The sequence below is a fragment of the Tauraco erythrolophus genome, chromosome 2 (assembly GCF_009769465.1).
Source record: "Tauraco erythrolophus isolate bTauEry1 chromosome 2, bTauEry1.pri, whole genome shotgun sequence".
Taxonomy (NCBI): Eukaryota; Metazoa; Chordata; class Aves; order Musophagiformes; family Musophagidae; genus Tauraco; species Tauraco erythrolophus.
In genome coordinates this window covers 132,818,063-132,843,026 of record NC_141466.1, presented here as the reverse complement: position 1 = coordinate 132,843,026, position 24,964 = coordinate 132,818,063, and the positions used below count along the sequence as shown (strand labels likewise).

General features: G+C 50.7%; 2 protein-coding genes across 2 annotated transcripts in view; both read left to right on the top strand.

Moving 5' to 3' along the window:
• Positions 1–20,917, top strand: part of CFAP61 (cilia and flagella associated protein 61) — a 103,768-nt gene extending 82,851 nt beyond the window's left edge. Inside the window, exons 23-26 of the mRNA XM_086626586.1 lie at positions 69–160; positions 3,306–3,511; positions 18,053–18,143; positions 20,702–20,917. Of these exons, the coding sequence (XP_086482712.1) occupies positions 69–160; positions 3,306–3,511; positions 18,053–18,143; positions 20,702–20,917 (605 nt within the window). The remainder of the gene's footprint in view (positions 1–68; positions 161–3,305; positions 3,512–18,052; positions 18,144–20,701) is intronic.
• Positions 20,918–23,149: 2,232 nt separating this feature from the next.
• On the top strand, positions 23,150–24,502 carry INSM1 (INSM transcriptional repressor 1). The gene has a single exon (XM_086631172.1). It carries the CDS (start codon positions 23,150–23,152, stop codon positions 24,500–24,502), a length of 1,353 nt encoding a protein of 450 aa, XP_086487298.1.
• The last annotated feature ends 462 nt before the right edge of the window (positions 24,503–24,964 follow it).

Below are 24,964 nucleotides of genomic sequence, written 5' to 3'. Positions count from 1 at the left end.
AGGAGGACAAACAAATATTTTCTTCTTTGCTTATGATTTAATAAATCTCATATTTTCATTTATGGCAGGAGGTGTTCTTCCTGGAGGTTATAATTACTTGCATATTTCCAAACCAGCAATCCCCATCCGCTTGGACTTAGAACTTGCGCTGTGTGATCACGTAAGTTACATTATTTAACTCTTCTTTGTTTTGTCCTCCATTTGGAAAGATGTTCCTATTCAGGATGGCACAGGTAGCATAAGTACCATCCATCTTAAAAATTACCTTGAGTAAGCATGGGTTTAAGCATATATTTAGAGACCTTCTGGAGCTGGGATTTACCTGTAAACTCTGGAATGGAACAAACCACATGAAAACAAACCTCTGTGATTATTTGAAAATATTGAATTTATTTTAATTTAAATTCACTGTCATATTGTAAATGTGGAATACGCACAGATAAGATTATCTGATTAACTACTTTACTGCAGTTCTTATTTCCTTTGCCATGAAATGAACCAAATCAAAGGGGTTTTGGTCCTTGAAGGCAGGAAATACTTGTCAAGCCCTAATTCCCTGAACTGTTCGTTACTATTTGTAGCACTTTGAGTTGAAATAGCTCCTAATGGAGCACTACAGCTCAACTCCGTGACCCTTTTTTTCCAGAGTTGGTGGCTCAACACTGTACCTGGTTCCTGAGCCATTTGCCTCAGCACAGGTTGTGAGGTTATCGTGCTGGCTTTTCTCTTTTTCAGCATGGCTTGCTTTTTGCTCAGGTCTGTAGAGACAGGCAAGTCATTTTCTCAGACACATGGAGTACGTCCCTTTGGAAATTCCTAGCACCTATTTCACGCACAGCACATCCAGGCAGTGGTGGTGTTTGCCATCAGGCTTGCAAAAGAACAAATCCAGAGTCAGCTAAGCCTGGGTGCATCGTTTAAATCAGGTACAGCTGGTGAACAAGTATGGATTATATAACTAACTGAAGCTCTTAGCTGTTAATTTCCAAACTTGCCGATATTTGGCCTTCTCAAAAGATGCACGATTACTATGAAGAGGACATAAGATAGTATTACCTGGATTTCACTAAAATACGCTTTCAGCCTTGGTGCTTTACCTCTTCCCTCCCTGTAATAAGGTGCTATAAATGCATATAGATGATAAAACTTCACAGACTATCTGTGAAATCCAGTTGATTTCTAGACTGGTAAGGAAACAATATCTGGAAGGGATGCTCTGTGCTTGTCTGCCAGAAGATAGCTAGTGCTGCAACCATGAGAGTCGACTTTGAACAGGAAAGAGGGAAGCACAGAGGGAAGCACACAGTTGGGCTACATAGGAGATTGTCCCATAATACAAACGTGGAGATGCTTCTCTTAGTGGAGAACCTGACTTGTGAAACAAGAAAGAGACTAGATTCATGCCTTTTAAAGCCAGAGAGGACCATCCACTGAGGCAAGCTCCCATTTCAGAAAGGTGTTATACCTTTTTCCTCAGGGATTTCTGCATCAAGCCCATTCTTGTAGTTGATGTAAAGAGTGGCTTTTAAAAGTCTACTTAAGTGTTGATTTTAAAACTTGGACAGCTGTGATCCATAGAAAGAAATTATGGGGTTTTTTTAAAGGAATCCATGCTTTGAGGGGAGGAATCAAAGCATGGCTCACCTTGTTTTCTAGCTTTGCAGATGCAGGATGAGCTGTCCAAAGCAGCACGTACTGAGAAGCAGAAAGGACTATCAGAGAGAGAAAAAATCGGTTTTGTCACTCCAAATTGCTAGAGCATAATTAGAATTCTTTTGCTGCAGCTTTGATTACCTGCTGTCTGAAAAAGAAACATCTTTAAAGCCTCTCCAGAAACTTCATGTAAATCCTAAAAGAATTTCCTAAGAAAAGAAAGAAGAGGAGCTAGTGTAATGTATTAGCTGAGAGATGTGGAAGTAACAAAGGTTACTGTAGCCTAGCAACAGGTTTTAGAATTATATAAAACTGGAACATGAATACAGCTTTAAAAAATAGCTTCAAGCTATTTGATCATCCCACTGCAACTGCAATGTGCGGTTTGAAACAAATGTTTACATTTTAGTCTTTTATTAAGTGATTAATTTAACTAGCTGAAATGAAATGCTACAGTTTGAGCATCCACATCCAACATTATTACTCTTTTATTGATAGTAGAGTTGGTGTTAGCAACACTTGGCAGCCCTTGTTCAAACGAGCAAGAGAGTCAGTGAGAACAATTCAAAATCCTATCTATGTGTTTCTGTGTGTGTATATGTACACACACACATATGCCTGTATATATGTAATGTAGGTATATGCATATATATATTTGTAAAAGCAATAGTAATTCATCATTTAAAAATCTAGAACCTAGCCTGAAGGAAATGTCCTAAGAGGTCACACCCAGCCTCCTGCGGTTGCAGGCAACCACCTAGTACCTAGTGCCATTTAGAAAATTTAGAAGCTTTTTTTAGAAATGAACAGTCCTCCTTAGTACTTCTTTCCTCGTTGGAAGGCTGTTCCATCACATCTTTGACTACTGGAAAACTTCTATACAAAGCTAAAAGTGCTTAATTGGTACGTGATAAATCTTTGAGTCGTAACGTTGAACTTTGCTTGCAACTGACTCACGTGGCAGTATCGACCCTCTGCCTACAAGCATACAGCTTCGATGATGTGCCATAAATTTGGACTCTGCATATATCCTGTTTGTATATACATGTATAAAAACATAGATGTATAGTTGTAAATCTGGAGAGAGAGTACAAGTATGCCAGTGTGTTCTTCGTTCACCAGGATGGTATCCTATAGTAAATGAGGATGTGCCATGTGTATGCAATCATACGGACTCCGTATAATAAACTGGGATGAATAGAGTTCAATTCAGTTGCCTAAACAGAGGCATCTAGTGTTGTTTGGGATGCCCCAGGGCATCCCTCCTGACCTCCAGCTGCTGTTCCAGGAGGTCACAGGTCTCCCATGGATCCTGTGTCGTAACCCCGTCGCAGTTCGGATGGCCCAGATACCCGTAGGTGTCTCGAATGGCACTCGGGATTGGGAACCAAAGCCCCTGCTGCACACGCAGCCGTCTGCTGTGCGCTTAATCAAGGACTAACGCACACGGAAAGCCTTTGTGTCCAAGCCATAGCAATGTGCCTTGCTGTATAAACCGAGTTACCAGGAATGGGGATTCTTGATTAAAAAAAAATGGTTGTGGATTTTAAGAGATGCTAAGTATGGGCTCGGTGACCCTAACTCATCCTGCACGTACGCCACGTCAGGTGCTCGTTCCGTCTCCACAGCTTGCCTCGTGTTTTCTGTTCCAGGGGATGGAGATTATCACCGGCGAGGCAAGACATGGGAATTATTTCAGGATGCATGTCAATGAGTATAGTGTGGTAGATAGCATCACCTGCTTTTCAAAGGAACCCTTTCCTGTCTCCAACTACATTTGCTTGTATGGACAGCATGAACGTCTTCTTAACGATCTTTGTTACCGCTGGAATGAAGGGCAGATCACGGACCTTTACAGGTAAGGGGAACTCAACATTGTGCATGTAACCTACCTGCTGGCAGAATTTTAGTTTTATTTCAGTGCGGTTTATCTTCTGGCTGTTCTCCCTTAGAACAAAAGATAGATTTTTAAAAAATATTTTCCATTATTTGGCAAAATTATCAGTGGTTATGCAAGGCCCTGAAGAACTTCCTGCAAAGAGCTGTGTCTCTGAGATTTATTTAGAGAAGCAGCAGTGGTTTACTTGACCATCTTCCGTCTGAGCAAGCTTTTCCGTATCTTTCTGACTTTCACTTAGAATATTCAGTAGACTTAACTCATTAAGCTGAACCTGAACAATCTGTTTTTACTGAAGATTTGTATTCAGAAGTCACTTTTAAAAGTCAGTATTTTTGTCACTTTGAATCAAACTTTTAAGCCAAAGGTTTCTGGGGAGATTTTAAATCACTTACGATGATAGTCACGCTCAACAACTTGTCTGCTTACGTGGTGATAAAGCAAACTCCAAGGTTTAGGCTGTTCTCTGTGTAGGGGAGTTATTTCCCTCACTTCTGCGGCTGGAGGCTGTGGCAGGACTCCGCGTGTTTAGTGGAGCTGCCCCATCCGACCCGCAGGACTGCTCCTGCCGCAGCACTGTGCAGCAGTGCAGCAGGTCTTGCAGATTTTCTGAGGTGTCCCCTGTGCCCGCCGTGCCCCAGCAAGCGCAGGGCAGTCCTGGGCACTCGGTGGTCCAAGGCAAGGCCTGAGGTTCTCTCAAGTGGTGAGAGAGACTAAGGAACGTGGCTATTCCCAGCCAAGATTTTTGTTCTGTCTCCTCCAAGAGAGATTTTCTTTGCTTTTGGAAATGCAAAGTTAATTAAAGAAGTTATTATGCAGAGAGGAGTATCTGAACAATGTGATCTATCATATCTTTAATCTTCTGCTACTTCTCTAGAATTTCTTATCTTAAAATATTATCTGGCCTAAAAACTCAAACTTGTTTTATTCCTAATGCTTCAGTGAAAACAAGTGCTTTGGAGGTCAAGCTTGATGTTAAACCAAACCCGGCCTTGAGTTTCATTCATGGGGTAGAATTCTTTGAGGACGTAATTGAAATAGGAGGTAAAGAAGAACTTGCTGATACTTTTTATTTTAAAAAATCCCTTGCAAGTGGTGGCTGGGGATCATAAATTGTCACAGATGGAGAAGTGAAGTATCACGTTACATAAGCTGGTTTAGAGACAGAAAACCAAGCACAGGGACAAATGGTAAATTTTTATCATGATACAACGCTGATAGCGGCGCTTTAGAGGTCTCCAAGTCTGATTCTGTTATGTTTGTAACTGATTTGAAGAAAGGCATAAACGGTAGCAAAATTTTCAGATTAAACAATGTTATTCAGATAACAGTCTGTAAGAGTTTGCTGTAAAGGATGTGCTGTGGCTCAAGAGAAACTTTGCATGATAATGGCAATCTGCTGGTTCCAAACAATGTGCAGGAATGAAGCACCTGGTATCCTAAGACAGGGACTTAAGGGCCTCTGAATTCCTGTGCCTCTCCAGCTTTTGCACTTCTGCTGTTTCAGCGACAGCTTCCCCAGAACGCGGGCAAGGCATTGTGCGCTGCTAAGGACAGGAGCGAGAAGGTCTGTGGAAACTGGGGGGAGGATGATGCAGCCAGGCCCTCCAGCTGGTGACAAAAGAGTTGGGTTGTGCGCTGTGTGCTGGGAGCAGCGGCATCAGCTGCTGTCTCCGTGGGCGAACCCCGGAAAGGGCCTCGGGGCTCCACGGGGACTGGGTGTGCGGCGCTCAGTTCTGATGTGGTCTGCAGTTCCCTCCTGCACTCGCTGCTCATTGCCAACAGTACTGAGTCCAGCTCCTCGTTTCCTCCTTCTCATCTCGTACCGAAAGACAGGATGAACCCAAACTTCAGCCGTGAGGTTTGGAATTTTCTTGGACAAAAACGCTTCTTTACAGATTTCACTTCAGGAGACCTTTGTGTGCTTCTGCTGAGAGGAGAGTGAAACTTGTGAATTATTGCTGCTACAGGGATTGATTTTGATTTCTAGAGAATGTTGGCTTTGTTTTGCAAGGGAGGAATGGCACACAGCAGCTGCCAAGTTCACATGAGCAGTGCATTGTCGATAGGTGCTAAGTAGAAACTGAAGGAGGATGGCACAGTTACGTGAGACGTGGACTGAGCTGGCAGGTAATTTTCTTTCCTTGTCACAGCTGGCGCTGATCAGCCAATGCATTCTGAGCCCTGGAAGAAACTCCATATTCTGGTTGTGGCAAGGTATTGTAACTCTTTTTCATGGTGTTACAACATGCAAACATAGCTGCGACCTCATCTTTTCTATGAACCACAAATGTTGCCAGACACTTAAACCCCTTTATTGTTTGCCCAGATGTGGCTACAGTGTCAGTTACTACATGTAGTAGCAACTTTCACGCCAGTATCAACATCTGGGAGAATAAATCACCTTGCTTCGGGATTTCTGCCTGCAACACAGGTAGCAGTGTTCTCCTGACCTTGACAAAACCAGTGTTTCTCTCTGTTGGTGCATGCTGGGCAGGGAGCTGAGCCCAGCTGCAGTCGCCGGCACACAGGTTTTGAGGAGATGAGACGTTAACTTTCTGAGTGGACAGCTTATTTCTTCACGAGAGAAATTAAGAATGTGTTCGCCTCCCTTGCTCTCGTGATCACGACTGGATCCCACGCAGTGCACGGACTGATCGGGGGGATTAGAAGTAAGGTCAGGTTCTAAACATCCACAGAGATTTTAAAAATCTTGGGAGAGATGAAGATCCCGGTGACGATGTGTTAAGAGGATGTCAGGCCAGCCAGTGTTTTGAGAATAAGTAGTGCAGCTTTACCTGATGGCAGCATACACACTCGCTGGCGGCGGCATCAGCTCCCGCGAGCTGCTCCGACCTTAACTGGTCTTTGCTTACTGGGATCTGAAGTCGTGCCGGGTCAGGGCCCTCTCGCATCTGCACGCTCACAGGCACCGCAGCCGCGTGTCCGGGTGGTCTGGCCAGGATCACTGGTGTGCCACACCTAGCAGGTCCTCGTCATGTCTCTTGAGCTCTTCTTCATTAGTGATGATGAACTGATTTTGGACTTGTCTTTACAGCCTTTAGATGTGGATGTTGTTTGGGATCTTTTGCCTCATTATTTTATCTCACCTCTGGTTAGCCTGTGGCAAATTCCTGAATTACAGTTGCCAGGTTTTTCTTACCTGTTATTTTATTGCCTCCAGCCCTGTTTTTCATCTTTTTTATACCTTATCTTTAGATAGGTTTGTTCCTTTTCTTCTGGCTGTTTGGTCATTTGGATGAAATCACGTATGTTGCTCTGTAGCAATTACCATATGCTTTTCTTTAATCCTCGCTCGCTAGTTTCTGCTGGTGCTTTCACCCACATGCATTTCCATTCATATCAATCTTGATGTTTCCGTCACAAATGTGTCTATACTACGAGGAGGATATGTTCTCTAGCTAGTTTAACAGGTGGGAGACAGAAGAGCAACCCACTGCAGTGAAGAAGAGCCCTGTGCGGTCAGCCGAGGCAGAGCGAAAGGATGGTGTGAAAAGGAGGAGACAGTGAGAGGAGGAAGCAAACTGCCTGTAATCTCCACCTGACATTCCTGGCACAAAGCAAACTGGCACAGGAAATTGCTTCTTTCAGGAGGAGGTAGAGCAATCAAAAAAGGCTGGCAATATAATGTAGTCTCATAATATTGAATATACTATCACAGATACAATACACATACATCCACATAATGGATGCTATATGAATTGTACACGTGTGTGTGCAATATACAATGATATACAGTGTTAAAACCCAGCCATGAGAAGACTCTTAGAAAGTCATTAAATTGAAAAATATTTTAGCATCTCTTGAGATTAAGATTGTCCTGAGGCTTGTATGTGGATAAAAAGTGGTGTCGGGTCTTCTTTTGGCAAGGAATATGAAAATGCATTCATTGATTTCTGTGTGTGTGATAAAAGAAAAACTGTTTTGAGTGGCTCTCACGTGACCTTGTGAATGCAAACCTGATGTTAGGACTGAATTTCTCTCTTTAACTTTGAAAAAAGTCCTTTTAAACTCGTACACATTACACTTACATCCACTTGCAGTATCTTCTAGCAAGACGCGACGTGCCCTTAGTGGGAAGGAAGCGTAGGCTCTGAAAACGGTGTGGTTTGTTAAGCTTCTGAACTTGCTGGTTTGAAACATTCATTCCCCTCCTCCCGTCTTCGTGCCTCTGTTTTGTGGAGGGCCTTCCTACAAGGCAAGACAGTACAACGTTTTAATCTTTTGGTCCGCATTTAGATTTCCCAGCATGGCATCTAGTTCCAGGAATGGACACAGTGGAACAGCTGTCACCTGGGAGCTAATTTATTTCTGTGTAGCATGCAAATTATCTTTTAAATAATTAGAGACTGCACCTAGCAATGAATTTCCTCACTGATTTGCGTTCGGTGTAAGAGCTGAAAGTTAACCCCATGATACCGGATTTCCTGACCATAATGTGCCAGTGCCATTTCCAAATTAGCATTAACAACAGGCCCTCAGGATTCAGCTGACTTGAAGCAGCAACCCCTTCCGATGGTGCGCGTGAAACCGCGGCTGACGGTAACGATGAGATAAAGCACATTTCCTTTTGTTGAGAGAAAAGTTCCATCGATTGCAGTACGAGTTCGAAACGATTCAAAGCTGCAAGACTTGACCTGCAACCCAGTGGAAGATGGAAGTCCCTTCTCTCACCTCCTCCCCTCCCCTTGCAGTAGATGTCCTTTGTGGGGGAGGCTGAGCAGGGGGGTGGGCACGCATCGCCCTGCCCTGGTGCGTACCCCCCGTGCCATGCCAGGGGAGGAAGCCCCTTGGCCCCTGCATTTGCCAGACCCGCAGCCTGGTGCCCCAGTCACACTAACACCGACTCTGTACCCAGACTGCTGCCCTTGGAGCCCCTGACGTGCCAGCCTGGCGAGCAAGCAGCCGGCCGTAGGGCCACGGTCGCTTGGCTGCGACATGCACCAGTGCACTCCAGCGCTGGACGCGTGTAGTGAGGCAGATGCTCCTCCTTCGCAGCTCACTGAAAGCCTCAAATGCTTTTGAATTAAGTTTTTTTTGTGGGGAAAACAATGCTTTTAGCTCTCTTACTTAAACCAGCCAACGCTGTCTCTGATAGAACTAAAGAGTTTTAAAGTTTCTATTCCTTTCTTTAGCAGACAGGTACCCTGCACGTTTTCAAAGGAGGTCTTGGTGCAACTGTGCAACTGCACAGTTACAATTAATGCTCCTCAGAACGCCTGGCTGCCTTAGCTGTGATCCCAGTGATACAGATATTAGTGAGGTAACAACAGATACTGATCTTTTTAAAAAATAATCGCCTATAGTTAAGCTTCTGCAGCCATATTTGGGTGTGATTCTCTTAGGTGTTGGTGCTCAGCTTAATTCAGAGTAGAGTCTGAGTGGGCTCAGTTCATTACTTAGCTAAACAAGAATTTAAGAGCCAATGTTTTTGTTTCTACCTATGCAAACAACAGCTGAGGAAATAGGCTCTTAAGCCAGAAGATGACCGCATCCAGTCAGACAGCTGTCTCTTCTGACTGCATCACAGTGGGATGCACTTCATCCCTCTGACTGTTTCATAGGATGCCAAGGTCTTCTGGGCAAATTGTCAGAGCCTTGGACAGGCAATATTTACTGACCAAGAAAAGTCTCATCCTCACTTGTCATTGTGCTACAAGAAAAAGGCACCGTTGCCGTCAGTGATGGTCCCCCTTCCACCTGCCTCATGCCACCACGGTACGTGTACTCCCTCCATCTGGGCCTTCAGGCATTAGGTTCCTGAGCAGAGAGGTCTTACAGTGCAGTCCGATGTCAGGGCAGGCAGAACCAAAGACACAGTGTCCTGAAGCCGAGGATTTTGTATACAAACCTTTTATGTCACCTGGAAATGTAACAGCATTACTCCCTAGATTTGGAATCCACTTCAGAAAAGAGTTTCTGCAATTCTTATTCATTTCCCATGAGGCTGTATCTCAAAAAGGCTCAACTGGAATTTGAGCACCCAAGAGTCAGGCTCTTTCCAACAGGGAAGACTTCTCTTAAAGGAAAAAGAAAGCAAATTCCAGTAGGTTTCACATGAAGTGTCCCTTGTACCACACTCCTTCCCTTCCCTCAGAGGTCTCTGGTGCTCACTTGAAAGCCTTCTAATTCTTCCCATTGCCATAGCAGCAGATAAAAGAGGGGAGTGGGGAGAGAGCTCCGAAATATTTTTTTACTTTTATTTTTAAGCTTATAGATTTGTTACCGTTCATCAGTGCTCCATCCTGCTTCACACAGGAGGAATGTAACCAGCCAGTTACACCCTTTTGTAGTCTCCCGGGATGAAGGCAGCTGTGAGGCAGTTGCCAAGTTATGGAACGTGTCCACAGAGCAGTGGAATCTCCCTCTGCTGCATCTTAAGTACAAAACGGATAATTAGAGGGGTCTCCTGATACTTGGCAACCAAATGGATGCTCACTGGCATCATGCCTTTAATATGAGATGGAAGTGCTTCATGTGGGCTTCATTTGGCATGAATGAAAACCAAACCTACTAACATAATGCATAAAAATCTGACCCACTAGTTTTTAAAATACTTAAGTAGCTTATTTATCCAATTAGGTGTGAGTGGTTTTTTACTTGGGATTTTGTAATACTGTATCAATGAACTCATTTTCAGTCATGACCTGCAGAAGGTGCTGGTTGCATCACATTAATGTGGCAGCAATTCTGATGACGAGGCGAAGGAGTACCGCTGCTGCACGACAGCAAGCGCAGCAAAGGCAGCACCACTGGAGGAAAGGCTCGGATTTGGGCTGACAGTGATGAGGAGTCCTGTCAGGGGCAACATCATTATGCCAATCAGTTTCTAAAAGGCACCTTCTGAAATGTTGTGTGGCTCGGCCATCCCCTTCTCAAGTTTCTTCTTGTACCCGTTCTACAAATTTACTCTCCATGTGATGCTGAAGTTAGTAAGATGCTGTATGTTAGGCACTTCTGGTGGTCAACAATTTGTAAAACATGCTGATAGACATCATAGTACTGTTTGTGTGAAGCTACAAGTGATTTACTCATCAGTGCCATTTAACGACACCGCAACTCTAATAAATCTCACAATATAACAAATTAGGAAAAAGAAGAACATTTGATGTTTTCAGTGCTATTTTTAAAAGGACTAGGTAAAGATAGGAATTTATTACTTATAGCCTGGATAATCAGCTATTATTTAACCATGTAATGCGTGCTACATAGAAAGGCTGGTTTTAAACGAGACTTTCAGAAACGAAGAGTGATTGTTCCTTAAGAGAAATACTAGAATGCACTGCTGCCTGGAATTTGCCAGATCCCATACCAGTAGCACACCGTGATTACATTTAAGGGATTCCACCTCAGGCTTTTGTTCATCATGCAGACAGTAAGACTTGTTTTCTACAGGGATGAAAAAAAAACAGAAAGGAAACGAGGCAGGTAGTGAGCATGGTTGAGAGGGACTAATGCTACTCAACGCGCTTTCCAGCCTAATTAGAGGAAAATCCGTGCGCTTTTCACGGAGAGGGAGACGGGATAAGGAAAGAAGAACACATGAAGGAATATCAAAGCACTAACAGCTTTTTTCCTACCAGAATTAAATGCTCACCCCAAGGAGCACTGGTAAAGCTGTGCTTACGCAGCAAATCAATATAAATGGCAGACTCCTTTAGGTGGCTTTAGATTTGTAGATATTAATGTAGGTTTTAAGGAGCAGCTAACTTGCTAATGAAGAGCTACGTTACTAAGAAACCCCATGTCCAAATCAGTTCGTGAAGGCCAGTCAGCTGAATCTTACCACGTTCATTTGCAGTGGAACCTTGCTGATTCAGAAGAGTAATTATTCAAACCATTATGAATGATTGAACTCCGAATGCATAAACAAGTAATTGCAGAAAAGCAATCACACCGCTGCTCACAGCATTATTTGTTGATTTTCTGAGTCAGATTTAATTTCCTTTTAATTGTTTTTCGTAATACATTACGTGTGAAATAGTACTACGTGAAAAAATGCAATAAACCTTACTTCAGGGTCAGCCATAATTTTCTGATAAAAAGAGCAGACAGCAATGTGTTTATCTCAATTTTAAAGAGTTTAGAAAGTTTGAAGAGCGGTTCAGTGAGAAACAGCCACGCAATAACTGCTACTATCCAGTAAAGTACGTAAACCTGACCAGATTCCAGTGCTGAAGTAACGGAGAGTATCTCTCGAGGATACTGAGCACGGGGAGGGACTGCAGTGTCCCACCGTGAAGCAGATATTGCTCAGCTGTTTTCTGATGGCGCCTCCAGGTAACGGCACACTAACGTAACATTTCCAGGATACTAAAAACACAGAAAACAGAACAGATGGATCAGTCAGGACAGATAACCAGCGAAGGTGCTGGCAAGCAATACGTACCCTACCATGCCCCACATCCCCCTGAGGTCAGCAGTCTCTGCAGGAGCCCCAGTGAGGTTTTGGACTGGGCCCAGTGCGATCAGCATTGTCCTCCACGAGGTCTGGATTCAGCTGCCGCTTGCCTTGAGCGAGAACTGCAGGATTAGTTGCAGAGCGCTGTGTTTTGCTATTGCAGCGACAGAAAAAAGGGGTTTGTAAACCACAGGTTTTCAACCAGTTGTCTTCCAAACAAAAGACATTGCGTGTTTGGTCATAGTTCTGTTAAAAGTGGTAAAGAAAGCACAGGCTTCCTTTCTACTTACCAAAAAGTACAACAGAAATGTCAGCCTATAGATTAGTGAACGCTATCATCATTTCGTACATCTGCCCAATAAGTCACAGCTTCACTGTCCGTAAGACTACTGCTCTCAGTAATGACTGGGCCAGAGCAGTAAGGGCGATCCGAGATGAAGGAATGGAACAGGAGTGACTCAAGTGCCTGGACAAACAGGCGTTCGGTGAGCAGGACCAGGGAGCGAGGAGTTAAACAGCTTTCTGGCTCCCATGCTGTTGGTTCAACGTTTGCTCGATTGTTCAGCAGTTGTAAGTGAATTTTAAGAAATTGCAAATGAGGGAACATTTTACGTTCTTTGTGGCTAAGAACAGTGCTTTCAGGTGGTGCTTTACTGGATTTTATACAAACTGGTCCTGTTTTTCCCCGAGATAAACAAGCTGCCTTTCAAAATTATTGGTCAGCTGATATTTAGCAGGAAGTGCTTAGAGGTTTTACTTACATTGTCTTTATTATCAGCAGTTAAATTTACGCTTTATGATTCCTGGTCCAGCTATGCAAGGCATATCTGGAAATATTCTCTATCTTTTACAGGAATGACAGCATGTTTGTATTTAAGAGTTTTAAAAACGTTCACGTGTTTTCCCCTAAACAACGCATCTTCTCTTTTCCTGGCAAGATGGGATACTTCTTCTTAGGTGCACTTGTGCTGGAGAGAAGACTTTTGCTAATCTGCAAACTATGTTTGGGAAGCAATGTCAGAAGGACTGGGAAATTAAAATTGCCTTGCATCCCAACCCACTGCAGTACTTTCCTCTCCCTGCTCCCAGGAAGTGGAATTCCCTGCTCTTCACAGGTACTCCTGGCATAATTGTGTTATACTTGAGCCCAGGTCAGCTGACCAGCTGCTTCAGTTTCATCTGGGTTTGTCCTTCTGGCTTGGTTCGTGGTGTCTGCAGTAGCAGCAGCATTCCTGGCGAAACCCAGAAGGAATGAGGGGTACTGCAGCAACAGCACACCAGCACCTGGGTAGCTTTTTCCATCATGTGCCAAAAGTGCCAGTGAGAAACTCAGCTTCCATAAACTGCCCAAGTCGTTCAAGTTTAAAGAGTCCAAACGTGCTACGGAATGACTTTGAGAATACTGAGAGCTGGGCATTTGAGAATTGATAGAGCATCTTCCAGATGTAGCTGTACAGCCTAGAGGTTTTTGCATTTCAAGCATTACGTTTCTGCTTAAAAAAAAGAAATTTAAACTCAGAAAGATGGACACTCAGCTTGAAAATCCACCATGTTGCACTAAGTGTGGGACGCTACAGAGAGCAAAGGAGACTCTGATACTTACAGATTAACGGGAGATTAAGTTTATTGATGACTCTGCCTTGTACTGTGTCCTAAAAACCCGTGTGCTGCTGTGCAAGTGCCTCCAGCGCTGGTGATGGAGCACACGGCTCTGAGCAGCGTCCCACAGTGCGATGGGCCATCAGGCAGGTCGCCAGTGAGCTGCAGGCTGCCTTGGGAAGAAACGAACGTGATTTCAAGAGATCCATGTTAATGGTTATTTAGAGACATTTAACAAACGTCACAGATTGTCTGAGTTTCTGAACGTAGGTGTTTCCTCCAGGTCTACGCGTGTTGGTGAAAGAGTGGGGATAGCAGGGAGGCGCGGAGCGGGATTTGATTTTGTGCTGTTTCCATAAAAGCTTTGAGTAGCACGGGAACACCGACGGATCCAGAGCAGTGCACACTCCCTCAGCTGGATCCTGCGCTGGAGCGCGGCAGTCGTGGCGCATGCGGGCTCTGGAAGCTCGGTGAGCTCACCTGCAGGGAGGGATTGTTCCACCGACCTTGGCGAGCCGTCGGGTCCGCGTGCCCGCTGCGTACGGTGTGCCACAGCTGGCCACGCTGGCACCGCCTGTCTCTCCTGTCGCCGGGCGCACTGAGGCAGCAAGAAAAGGAATGGAAGTAATTAAAAACATATTACGATCCTCACATTAAAAAGAAAACCACTAGTTTTCAGGCTGTAATAATGAGATTTACTTTCATGTTAAGAGGAATGAGAAAATCAAACCTTTTTAAAAAACTGATTTGTGGGTTTTTTTGCTGTGTCAGACACATTCATATCGCTGCTTTCAGTTTCTCTTTCCACCAGTGATTTTTATTTTTTTTTTGAGAGAGGATTTCAGCTGAGATTTTCCAGGAAAAGCACCCAATATGAAATATATACAGATGAAATCAACATGGTCCTCCGAAGCCTGTCTTTAATAAACTAAGTGGAGGTTATTCCCTTCCACAATAAAATAAGTGGAAGTTATTCCTTGCTTTGCTTCATTTTCACGAAGAGAAGCCCACCTTGCAGAGGTCTGGAAAGCGTGGCAGTGGTGTGACAAAACTGGTCTGTATGAGCAGTCCAGTTAGGCCAAGCTCGTGAGTGACAACAGGTCAGGTCTCCCAGAGCAGATAAGCTCACCCTGCAGCGCTGGTCTTCACCAGTCTCCCCCATTACTTTCCTGTGACAGGATTTAGCTTAGTTTAGCAAAACTTCAATTATTGATTGTTTTTTTAACTTTGTATCTTGCGTTTTGTTTTGTTGTTTTACGAACCGAGTGTGTTACTCTGAAGGTTTTTCATTCAATTTTTAAGTTTTTCTGGCTTTAACATCTGGCTGTCAGTGAAACATCTCGTGCCGTTAGACATTCTGCCTTCGATGGAGGAACGCTGCCGGAGATGGGTGCCGGGTCCTCGCTGCCGCCGCTTTAGAGTGCCAGGACATGCTGCAGGCGTCCCGCAGCTTCACAGTTAGCACAAGTCTCCTTCTCCGAAAGTGGCGTGTAGTTGCAAATGAAATGCAGAATAACTACAGGCAGCTCTCAGACGGAGAACCACCTGCATGCAACCTCCATTTCTGCTCGCCAGCAGCGACCAGCTTTGTCCGTGTTATTTAATGCAGTATCTGCTGAAGAGGGAAAGATTCCGTGTCTTTTGTACAGGACGCCGCTAAATATTTCCCTCTTCCCCCTTCCCTTTCATCTCATGTAGGCGACACGTCGCAAATGAGGCAGAACAGACTTTAAATATTGTTTGTCGATGAAGGCGAGACCAGCTCCCTAGCAACAAAAAGGATGTCGCTTATTGTCTTCAAAAGGAGACCATTTCATCCCATCTCCGTACAAATGCCTTCCCGCGATAGCTTCTGTCCATTTAGAAGTCTGCCAGCAGGGGATCCCCGTTAGGAAGTGACCACGTTTGAAAACCCGTTATGCTCCTGGCAAACATTGTCATCTCGTGCGTGTTTAGCCCGATGGCTCTGGCAGGTTTTGAAAGACTAAACGGTGCAAACACATGTGGCAGATGCTGTTCTCAGGATAGTTGAGGAGCCTTTGAGCCTCCGTTGGTAGCATGCCAGCTTCATCTTGTACACTGAAGAGCATTATACTTCCAAGCCTTCCACGGCTTGCCCCGAGGGACTGCTGCTGGAGTGGTAATAAAATTCGGAATGAGCCGCAGAAAGTCAACTTGTTGGTTTGGCTTCAAATGGGTTTTTTCATTATTAAACTTCCCTTCAGCAGCCATATGTAGATCTGCTTTCTCAGAAACACCGCGTGCCCCTTCAGAAAGGTGATTCTAACGGAAAAGAGAAATACATAAAAATGTAGAGCCAGCAAAGAAAGTGAATTGTTTCTGTGAAGTGTATCTTTAAATTGCCTTTGGTGGTTACGTTTCTTCAGGTGAAGGGAATTAAAGGGAATCTGGGAGTAAGTGTTGTTTACTGGTCGCTCCTATGGGAGCCTGTCTAGAAAATACAGACAAAAGGGCATTTCATTTGCATCAAATACTGCAAACTGGGTGACACGTTTCAGGTTCCGAGCTCCAAATCTGCGAATATTGACAGGAACAGCTAAAAATGCACTTAGGGACTGAGCTGGTAACAGCAGCAGTAACGTGTAACATCCTTGAAACATTTTATGAACATCATTCCATGCAACATCTCAGTGAGGCAGGTGAACAGCTTAGCCAAGGTAAGGCAGTTGGAAGACGTGCCTCAATCAAGAGATAAAACCACCTTATCAGGGCTAGAATTAAAAATAAGATGCCAGCTTGAAAACAAGATGTTTGGCCAGTGGAACATGGCTTTCAGCAGGGCATATCAGTAAAAAGAGAGAGTTTTTAATTATCTTAATGTATTCTTGTACGACACCCCCCTTCTCCTGCTTTGCTATCTAGTATCGACATTGAGCTAAAGGTTTGTGTTGGGTGCGGTTTTTCTTCTGAAATAGAAGTTTTTTAAAATATTTGGGGAATATCCTGTTCTTCTCTAGCTCTCTGCACACGGTATAAGTATATAATAAATAGAGGCACTTAAAGCTGAGCTCATCTTTTCTAACATTTAAATCCGAATGAGCAGGTAGTGTCGGTCATGGTGACGGGCTACCAGAGACTCCTAGCCTGGGCAGCACTCACCAGAGCAAGGACACGGTATTTGTAATAGTGTGATAAATATTTATACTGGGAAACATCTCTCGGAGGCAGCCCCACTGTGCTGGACACCGTGCAAACCTGGGAGAGGCAGCCCCAGCCAGCCTGCGATACAGAGAAACGCGGATGAAGGGGCACAGCGGGAAGGGAAGGGAAGGGAGGAGAGAGCTTACGATGGGATGAGTGTGTCAAAAACCAGCAAAGTTCTGCCAGGAGCACAAAGTGCTGTTAATTGCGAAGGGCGTTAGCGAGACCTGAAGTTTCATTCAAAGAGTGGGAGGGGGGAAATACTGCCGTTCCGCATTAACGACAAAAAAATCTGCAAAAAGGAAACTGCCCGGTAGTTTTCTGTAGACAGCCACGTCAGAATTCCCAAACTCGTGCAGCGTTTTCAGTCGCTTCATCCAGATGTTCGTTTAAAGACCACGCACCTGAATGAAGCGACAGTGCCCGCGTGCTCCTGCCAGCCGCGCTGCGCCTGCTGCCGCCCTTCCAGCGACGGGAGCGCTGGTCGCGGCCACGCAAACGCCCCCATCCTAAGCCTTCCAGGGTGACCCTGCTGACATCTGTTGGGTCATTACTGGGATGGATGGGGTGCACCTCCTGACTCCAGTTCGCATTAACAAGAATTACTCCCAGAGCATCTCACTAAAGCTCTACAAATTATTTTTCCTTATAGAGGAAAGAGAAATAAATCACACCTTTGTAATCGAGCTGCCTCCAGTTTTATTTACAGCCTTGGGGTTCTGCATCGAGTCATGTCCTCTCCATCCTTTTACTCCTTTTTCACAGGAGAATGCTGTCATGACTGCTGTCACTGAAAGAAAAAGTTACAAGAGCTTCCTCTTAGAACAGGTTCAATTTAGCTCCCGAGTACTAGTGCAAAGAACATATTGCAGCACAGCGGTGGCCTGTTTTTCTGGCCTTTATTAATCCAGAAACCTTAATGATGAACAACATTTGTGTCATTGTCTACACAAATTTAATTTGTTTATGCAGCAGTTCAGTTAATCCTGCAATCTGCTTTTCTCAAATGAGGACAGATAATGGAGACACCGTTCTTTACAGGTCTTCAGGCTTTTAAATTCTGATAAAATCAGGATTCTTCACTGGGTCTTGCCACAGCTCTGAATTAAGCCACTTTAAATGTAATTACTGAAGCTGGCTGTACATCAGGAACATCCATTAAAAGAATTGATTGACCATGCTGTTACGGGAGGCATTTTATGAACAAACGATCATGATGGGGCCAGAACTGTAATTTATAAAGGCAAAAAAGCAGGTAAATACTTTATTAGTGGTTAATGAGAGGTTCACAAGATAACTAAATTTCTTCCTTTAACCAGCTACTTCAGGGAACCGTGGTCCATGGCCATCTATCACGATCGGTTTATTGATCTCAAGAAGGAACTGCGCCAGATCTCCATGTCGGAACAGGTAAGAAAAGTAACTGGCGAGCGCGTTTTGTTATTTAGGTAATTTGCTGGTGTTGTGCACTTTGGTTTCTTCTCCCTCTTTCTTCTAAAGCTTTATGTTCCTGTTCAGCTATTTCCTCTGGGAAACCTGAGCAGATCCTATATCTCACGGCGGGGTGTGTGTGGGGGGTGTCACCACCTACAGCTTATTGTTGAGTTTCATTACGTGGGCGTATTTTCCAATTTGCCAGTAGAATTTTAAGTTGCTTTGTTTTCCTTCAGAGCGTTTTTGCATTATAGGGGCAGTTTAGTACATCTACCTAGCAGGATCTGGAGGCTTATTTGTTCAGTTATCCTCTTTTTTTAATAGTGTTAATTAGAGTACACTACAGGCCATCCCAAACCTGTCTTAGCTGAGCCTACGAGAAGCAGATTTTTCAGCATCTACCCACAGGGAATGGCTTTTGTAGCCGAAAGAGTGAAAGCAACTGGCTTTTTCACCGATAAGTGGATTTCCTGAATAAGGATGAAATTAAAATGTTTGCTAATGCTGTTTGCAGCTTTGGCCTTAGTACCGCAGACAGAGGCACGAAGTCTCAGCAGCCTGGAACTTTGCCTGCTCAAAACGCAGAGCCCGCTGCACTCCCCCACCCCTGACGAATTTCTGGCTGATCTCAAACCCAGTTTGCGGTCTGGATCTCAATTCTTGCAGCCCACTACTTGAGACCAGTTGACCCTCTCTCCTCACACTCTTCTTGCTTTTGTGGAAGGCAGGGGAGCTCCGTGCCACGGCAGTATTTCTGAAGCATTCACTCGTGGGGTTTTCACCCGGGCAGAAAACAAACCCCGCACGTGGCGGCGGGGTTACAAAGGAAGGGACGTATCCACGGCCCGACCTGGCGCGCTGGCGCGTGGCGCGGCTGCGGCCACCCGAACGCCCGAGCCCTGCCTCTGCCCAGAAGGGCTGGATGCAATTTCCCTCCTATTGTCATCGCACAGAAAGTGCCTCCGTGGAGTTTTATTTTAGATTCTCTTGGAAGACATCTATAAAAGAACACAAAATGAAATTCTGTGCAGAATGGGAGGCCTGATGAGAAGTGTTTTTCTTGCCCGCGTTCAGCGGCATTTTGCATGCTGTAAGTGTGAACAACTTTAGAGAAAGGGGAATTGGTGTCCTACAAATTAAAGACTCGCTTGCCTCACCCTTTTCTTCTTGCAGTAGCCCCGAGACACAAAAATAGTCTCACTGAATGGACTGAAAGCACCTCTATGAGTCAGAATTGCTTACGTGAACCTGTATGCGAATGCAAATTTGTCTTTTTGTATTTTTGTTTGGATTTTCTTCGCAGTGATTTTAACTGTTTTTACTAAATGTCACATCTATATGCTTCCCTTGGGTGTTCCTTGTAGGCACGCTGCCAAATACATGCTAGGTACCATGCCCTTATGGAATACATCTGAAGTGCCTCGGGACTGGCTGTATTCCTGTATGGAGCAAGAGACCTGCTGGCTTTGCTGCCTGTTGCTCATGTTGCAGCTCACTTCGGCAGATAAACCAGCACGGAAATGTAAAAATGAGGGGAAAATACACCCTCAAAAGAGATGTTTGAGAATTGTGAGTGCAAATACACAGAAGTCAGGCATTTCTCGTTACAGTTTCCACAGAAATTGGAAATAGGTCTCACGCATTTAGGGATAATATTTACGGAAATGTTCACTAGTAGTAAGCACTATAGGCATAGAAAAGCCAGTTGCAGCTGGGATGGGGAGGAGGTTTTCAGCCCGTGTATTGAAATTGTCAGCACTGCACTTGATGTATGCGTGCCTCTTGCACAGGGTGCCCCTGCCCGTCACTGACGCGGAGCGATGGCGCGGGGAATGTTTACCCTTCCGCAGGATCCCAAACATGTGTTTGTTCCAACATGCGGAGCTCCAGCTATGCAAACATGCAGATGGCGGGGCTGGGTGTTTGCACCTCCATCAGCTGTTGGAGCATTACGGCAAACCGAGGGCACACATGTGCAGCGTGAGATTTTCCAGAAAAGCCACTTGTCCTCAACGGGAAATAATGGTCTGGTTTTCAAATTGCAGCTGGGGCTGCTCTGAGGAGTCAGTTAAAAGCAGCCAGTGAATTGGGTGGCGGGGGGGTTCCCTGGGTGAGTGCTAGGGACCTGTCAGACCAGGAGAGGGTCAGGCATGACCGCAGGCCTGCGTGCACGTGGGTGTTGGTTCGCCTCCATGCACACATCCCATCGGTGCCCGCTCATGCAGACGGGCTCGGGTTGTTCAGCTGGCTGTGGCCACCGCACGTGCGGGCGGGCGGCAGTGCCAGTTAAGGGAGAAGCCTGCAGAGCCGGTGGCCGTGCCCACCGGTGGCGGTGCCCACTGCCATCCCACGCCCTGGCTTCCCAGGGTGTGCCCAGTGTGCACCGTCCCGCTGCCACGCACATCTTGCCCCCGACTCGTTTTCATGGCGTTCTCGGTCCCCGCCGCCACACGTAACGTCTCGGTGCGCGTCCCTGTGCGAGCGCCCTGCCCGGGGCACCGCCGGGACGGCCGTCTGATGGCTCTGCCTTGCAGGTGCCCGGGCCGCCCCCCGCCGCCGAGCCGCCCCCGGAGGACCACACGGAGCAGAGCCCCTGCCCGCCGCCGCTGCGGGAGCCCGTCCTCCGCTACCTGCGCCGCCACCGCTACCACCTGCCCATGTACGCCCCGGCCGGGACCGCCGTGCCGCCGCCGACGGCAGGTGAGGCGGCAGCGCCGGTTCCGCCCGGCAGCCCCCCCGCGCTTTCGTGAAGCCGCGCCGGGGTGAACGGGGGGGGTCTCGGAGCGCAGCCCCGACGGGGGACGAGGGGGGGGTCTTGGTGTCCACCCTCGACGGGGTACGGGGTGTGTGTGTGTTACGGTGTGCAGCCCCGACGGGGGAGGGGGGCACGGCTCTCGGTGTGCAGCCCCGACGGGGGGGCGGCGGCGCGTGCCCGGCGGGCCCGCAGCTGTATGCTAATGTCGTGCGGGCCGCCCCGCCCCGCGGCACGCCTGTCCCACCGGGCGGGCGGGGGGGCTGCGCGGGCGGGGCGGCCCTACGACCCCCCCCTACCCCCCTGCCCCCCCCGCTCCGCGGCCCAGCCCGCTGACGGGGCACCCGGGAGAGCGGCGGCCCCCGGTGCCCGGCGCCCCCCCCCGCCCCGCCCCGGGCTCTCCGCGCCCCTTTGTGCCGCCCGCCGGGAGGGTCGCGCAGCTTTATGCTAATGATGCGCACAAAGGCGGCGAGCGGGGCCGCGACCGCGGGGGGGCCGCAACCGCGGGGGGGCCGCCGCTCGCTCGCGTGCCGCCCACGTGCCCCGCCGCCCCCCACAAAGGCGCGCGGGACCCGCGGGGAGCGGAGCGGGGTTGGGGGGGGGCGGCGCTGCCCGCACGCCCCCCCGACGCCGGCCGGCTGCTCGCAGCGGGGGGCGGCCCCGCTCCCCCTCCCCGCCGTGCCACCACCTGCGACGCGCGGAGCAGCGCGGCCCCGCCGCCCCCCCGAGCTGCCCGCGCGAATTCCCGCGTGGGCCGCCGCGCAGCCCCGGGACGGGGGCGGGCTGGGGCCGCAGACAAAGGGTTAAGGGGGAGCGGGGCCGCGGCCCGGTGCTCGCCCCGCAGCGGCTCCAGGCGCCGGCGGCTGCACCTGCCGCGCTGCCGGGGACCGGCCGCGGCACCGGCCCCTCGCTGCGCCGCCGGGAGCGGGCAGGGATCCCGCAAACGCCGCCCGGGGCAGCGCCGGGCGCATCCTCGCCATCCTGGAGCGTCGGTCCGCGGCGCTGCGCTCGAAGCGGGCGCGTGTTTGCTTGGGCACCCTACCGCGGCATGCGAGAACACGGGCAACGGGGGTGCCCCCCGCATGTCGGCTGCTTCGCCGTGCACCGAACGCGTAACGTTTCACACGGAAACCCGAGAGCCGTTCCGCTACCGCCATCCCCGTCCGTGCGGCTCTGCCCGGGGCTGCCGCCGGCCCGACTGCCGCGGGAGAGCGGGAAGCGCGGCCGGACGGCTCGGGGGACCCGGCGGGAGCGCTGCGGTCCCCGGACCCCGGTGCCCGCGCCGGGGGCGACTCCTCGCCAGCGGCCCGGGCGGAGGGCGCACCGCGTAACAGGTTACCGCCGGGCCGGCTGGTGGGTTCTCCCGGCCGCGCTCCCGCGCCGCGGCGGAGAGCGGGCTGTGGCGCTGCCCGCCGGCTCCGGCCCGGCCGCAGCACGCGTCCCCGCTCCCCCGGTTGGCCGCGGCGCCCCTCCGTAGCGCGGGGTTAACGTCCCGCACAAAGGTGACGGGGCGAGCTGCGCACGCCGGCCGGCAGGCCCCTTCCGTGCTGCTCCGCGCCGGATCAGGCCCTTCGGTTGGCACCTGACGCCGGCGGCGGACAAAACCCACCCGCCTCGCCAAGCGGCCGCGCCGGGCACCCTCCCGACGGCGGGGCCGCCGACCCCCTGCCCGGCGCGGGGCGCCTCAGGTGGGCAGCCTGCCTCCCGCAAAAGTGACTTTCGCCTTCTCCTGCGCCCGCAGTGCCAGCCTGCCCGCCGCGAGCGGCCGGCCGCTCCGCGCCGGGCTCTCCCCGGGCCGCGGGCGGGCGGCGCTGCCGCGGCCGAGCCCGCCCCGGCGTCAGACAACGGAGGGGAGAACTCGGCCCGCGGGGCGCGGAGCTGCCGCCCGCGCCCGCTGCCCGCCGGGCCCCCCGGTGCCGGCACGGGCGGGGGGCGGGGGGGGGGGGGGGCAGCGCCCGCCCCGGGGCGGCACACAAAGGCGCGCGCGTGCCGGGCGGCGCGGGGGGCGGGGCCGGGCGCGTGCCGCCGCCGGGGGCCGCGCGGGCGGGGGCTCAGGTGCACCCGCTCCGCCCGCCGCCGCCGCCGCCCGCCGCGGCGCCGCTGATTGGCCCGTCGCGCCGCCGCCGGCCCGAACAATGGCCCCGGCCCGCTTAAAGGCGGCGGCGGCCGCGCCGCGGGCAGAGCGAGCAGCGTGAGCCGCGGCCGCCGCCGGCGCGGACGCGGCACGAAGATGCCCCGGGGTTTTCTGGTGAAGCGCAGCCGGCGGCCCACCCCCGTCTCCTACCGGGCGCGCTGCTGCCGGGAGGCCGCCGCCGGCCCGCCGCTCCCCGCCGGCGGCGCCCCCCCCGTCCCGCCGCCCGCCTGCCCCGCCGCCCCGCCGCCGCGGGACTCGCCGCCGCCGCCGGTGCCGTTCGGGACGCCCGATGCCGCCGTGCAGGCGCTGTACAGCCCCACGCGGCCCGTCAGCCGGGACAAGTACCTGGAGCGCGGCTTCAGCCTGGGCTCGCCCGTCTCGGCCGAGTCGTTCCCCGCCCCGGCCGTGCCCGGCACCATGGACCCGCTGCTCTTCGCCCCGGCCGAGCTCAAGCTCTGGGCCGCCGCCGGCCACGCCGAGCAGCCCGCCGGCCACGCCGCCGCCGGTCCCGGTCCCGGCGGAGCCCCCGCGCCGCCCGCCCCGGCCGCGCCGCCCGCCTCGGGCCGCCCGCCGCCCGCTAAGCGCCCGCCGGGCGCGGCGGAGCCCGGCCGGCAGAAGGCCCCGTCGGGCAAGAAGGCGAAGGCGATCCGCAAGCTGACCTTCGAGGACGAGGTGACCACGTCGCCCGTGCTGGGGCTGCGCATCAAGGAGGGCCCGGTGGAGGCGCCGGCCAAGGCGCGGGGCGGCTGCGCCCGGCCGCTGGGCGAGTTCATCTGCCAGCTCTGCAAGGAGGAGTACGGGGACCCCTTCGCGCTGGCGCAGCACCGCTGCTCCCGCATCGTCCGGGTGGAGTACCGCTGCCCCGAGTGCGACAAGGTCTTCTCCTGCCCCGCCAACCTCGCCTCCCACCGCCGCTGGCACAAGCCGCGCCCGCCCGCCGCCAAGGGCGGCCCCGAGGCGGGCAGGGCGCCGGCGGAGGAGCCGCCGAAGGAGGCGGGCGGCGGCGGCGGCAGCGGCAGCGAGCGGGACACGCCGAGCCCCGGCGGCGCCTCGGAGGCGGGCTCCGAGGAGGGGCTCTTCGAGTGCCCCCGCTGCGCCAAGCGGTTCCGCCGGCAGGCCTACCTGCGCAAGCACCTGCTGGGCCACCCGCCGCCGGCCCCCGCCGCCGCCCCGGCGCCCGCCGCCGCCTCCGAGCCCGCCGCCGAGGAGCCGCCCGCGCCGCCGCCCGCCGAGTGCCGCCTGTGCCCCGTCTGCGGGGAGACCTTCCCCAGCAAGAGCAGCCAGGAGCGGCACCTGCGCCTGCTGCACGCCGCCCAGGTCTTCCCCTGCAAGTACTGCCCGGCCACCTTCTACAGCTCGCCCGGCCTCACCCGGCACATCAACAAGTGCCACCCGTCCGAGAACAGGCAGGTCATCCTGCTGCAGGTGCCGCTGCGCCCCGCCTGCTAGAGCCGCCCGTGCCTTCCCGGGGCCCGGACCCCCTCCCGGGGCCCGCTCCCCTCCCGGGGCCGCTCCCGCCGCGGCCGAGCGCGTCCCGCGGGCTGCGCTCGGGACTCGCCACACCATTAGCTTTAATACGGCTTGTGAACTGCTGGAATCTGGCTTTACATTTACCTTCCCGGGGTCTCTGGTTGGTTTTTGTTTTGGTTTGGTTTTTTCTTTTTTTTTTTGTTGGTTCGTTTCGGTTTTTATCGATGTGAACAGATCAAACCGCTTGAAGAGAAATGAGAATTTCCTTTAGTATAGCCACAAATGCCTTGACTCCGCTGTTGATGGTCTCCAGAAAATGCTGTAGAAACTGCCTTAACTGTGACATGCCAACTCGCTGGTTTTGTTCGTTTTGCCCTTATTACGGTAGCTCCTGAGTTGACTATCTGTATATGTTGGTTTGAGTAATTATGTTATTTATTC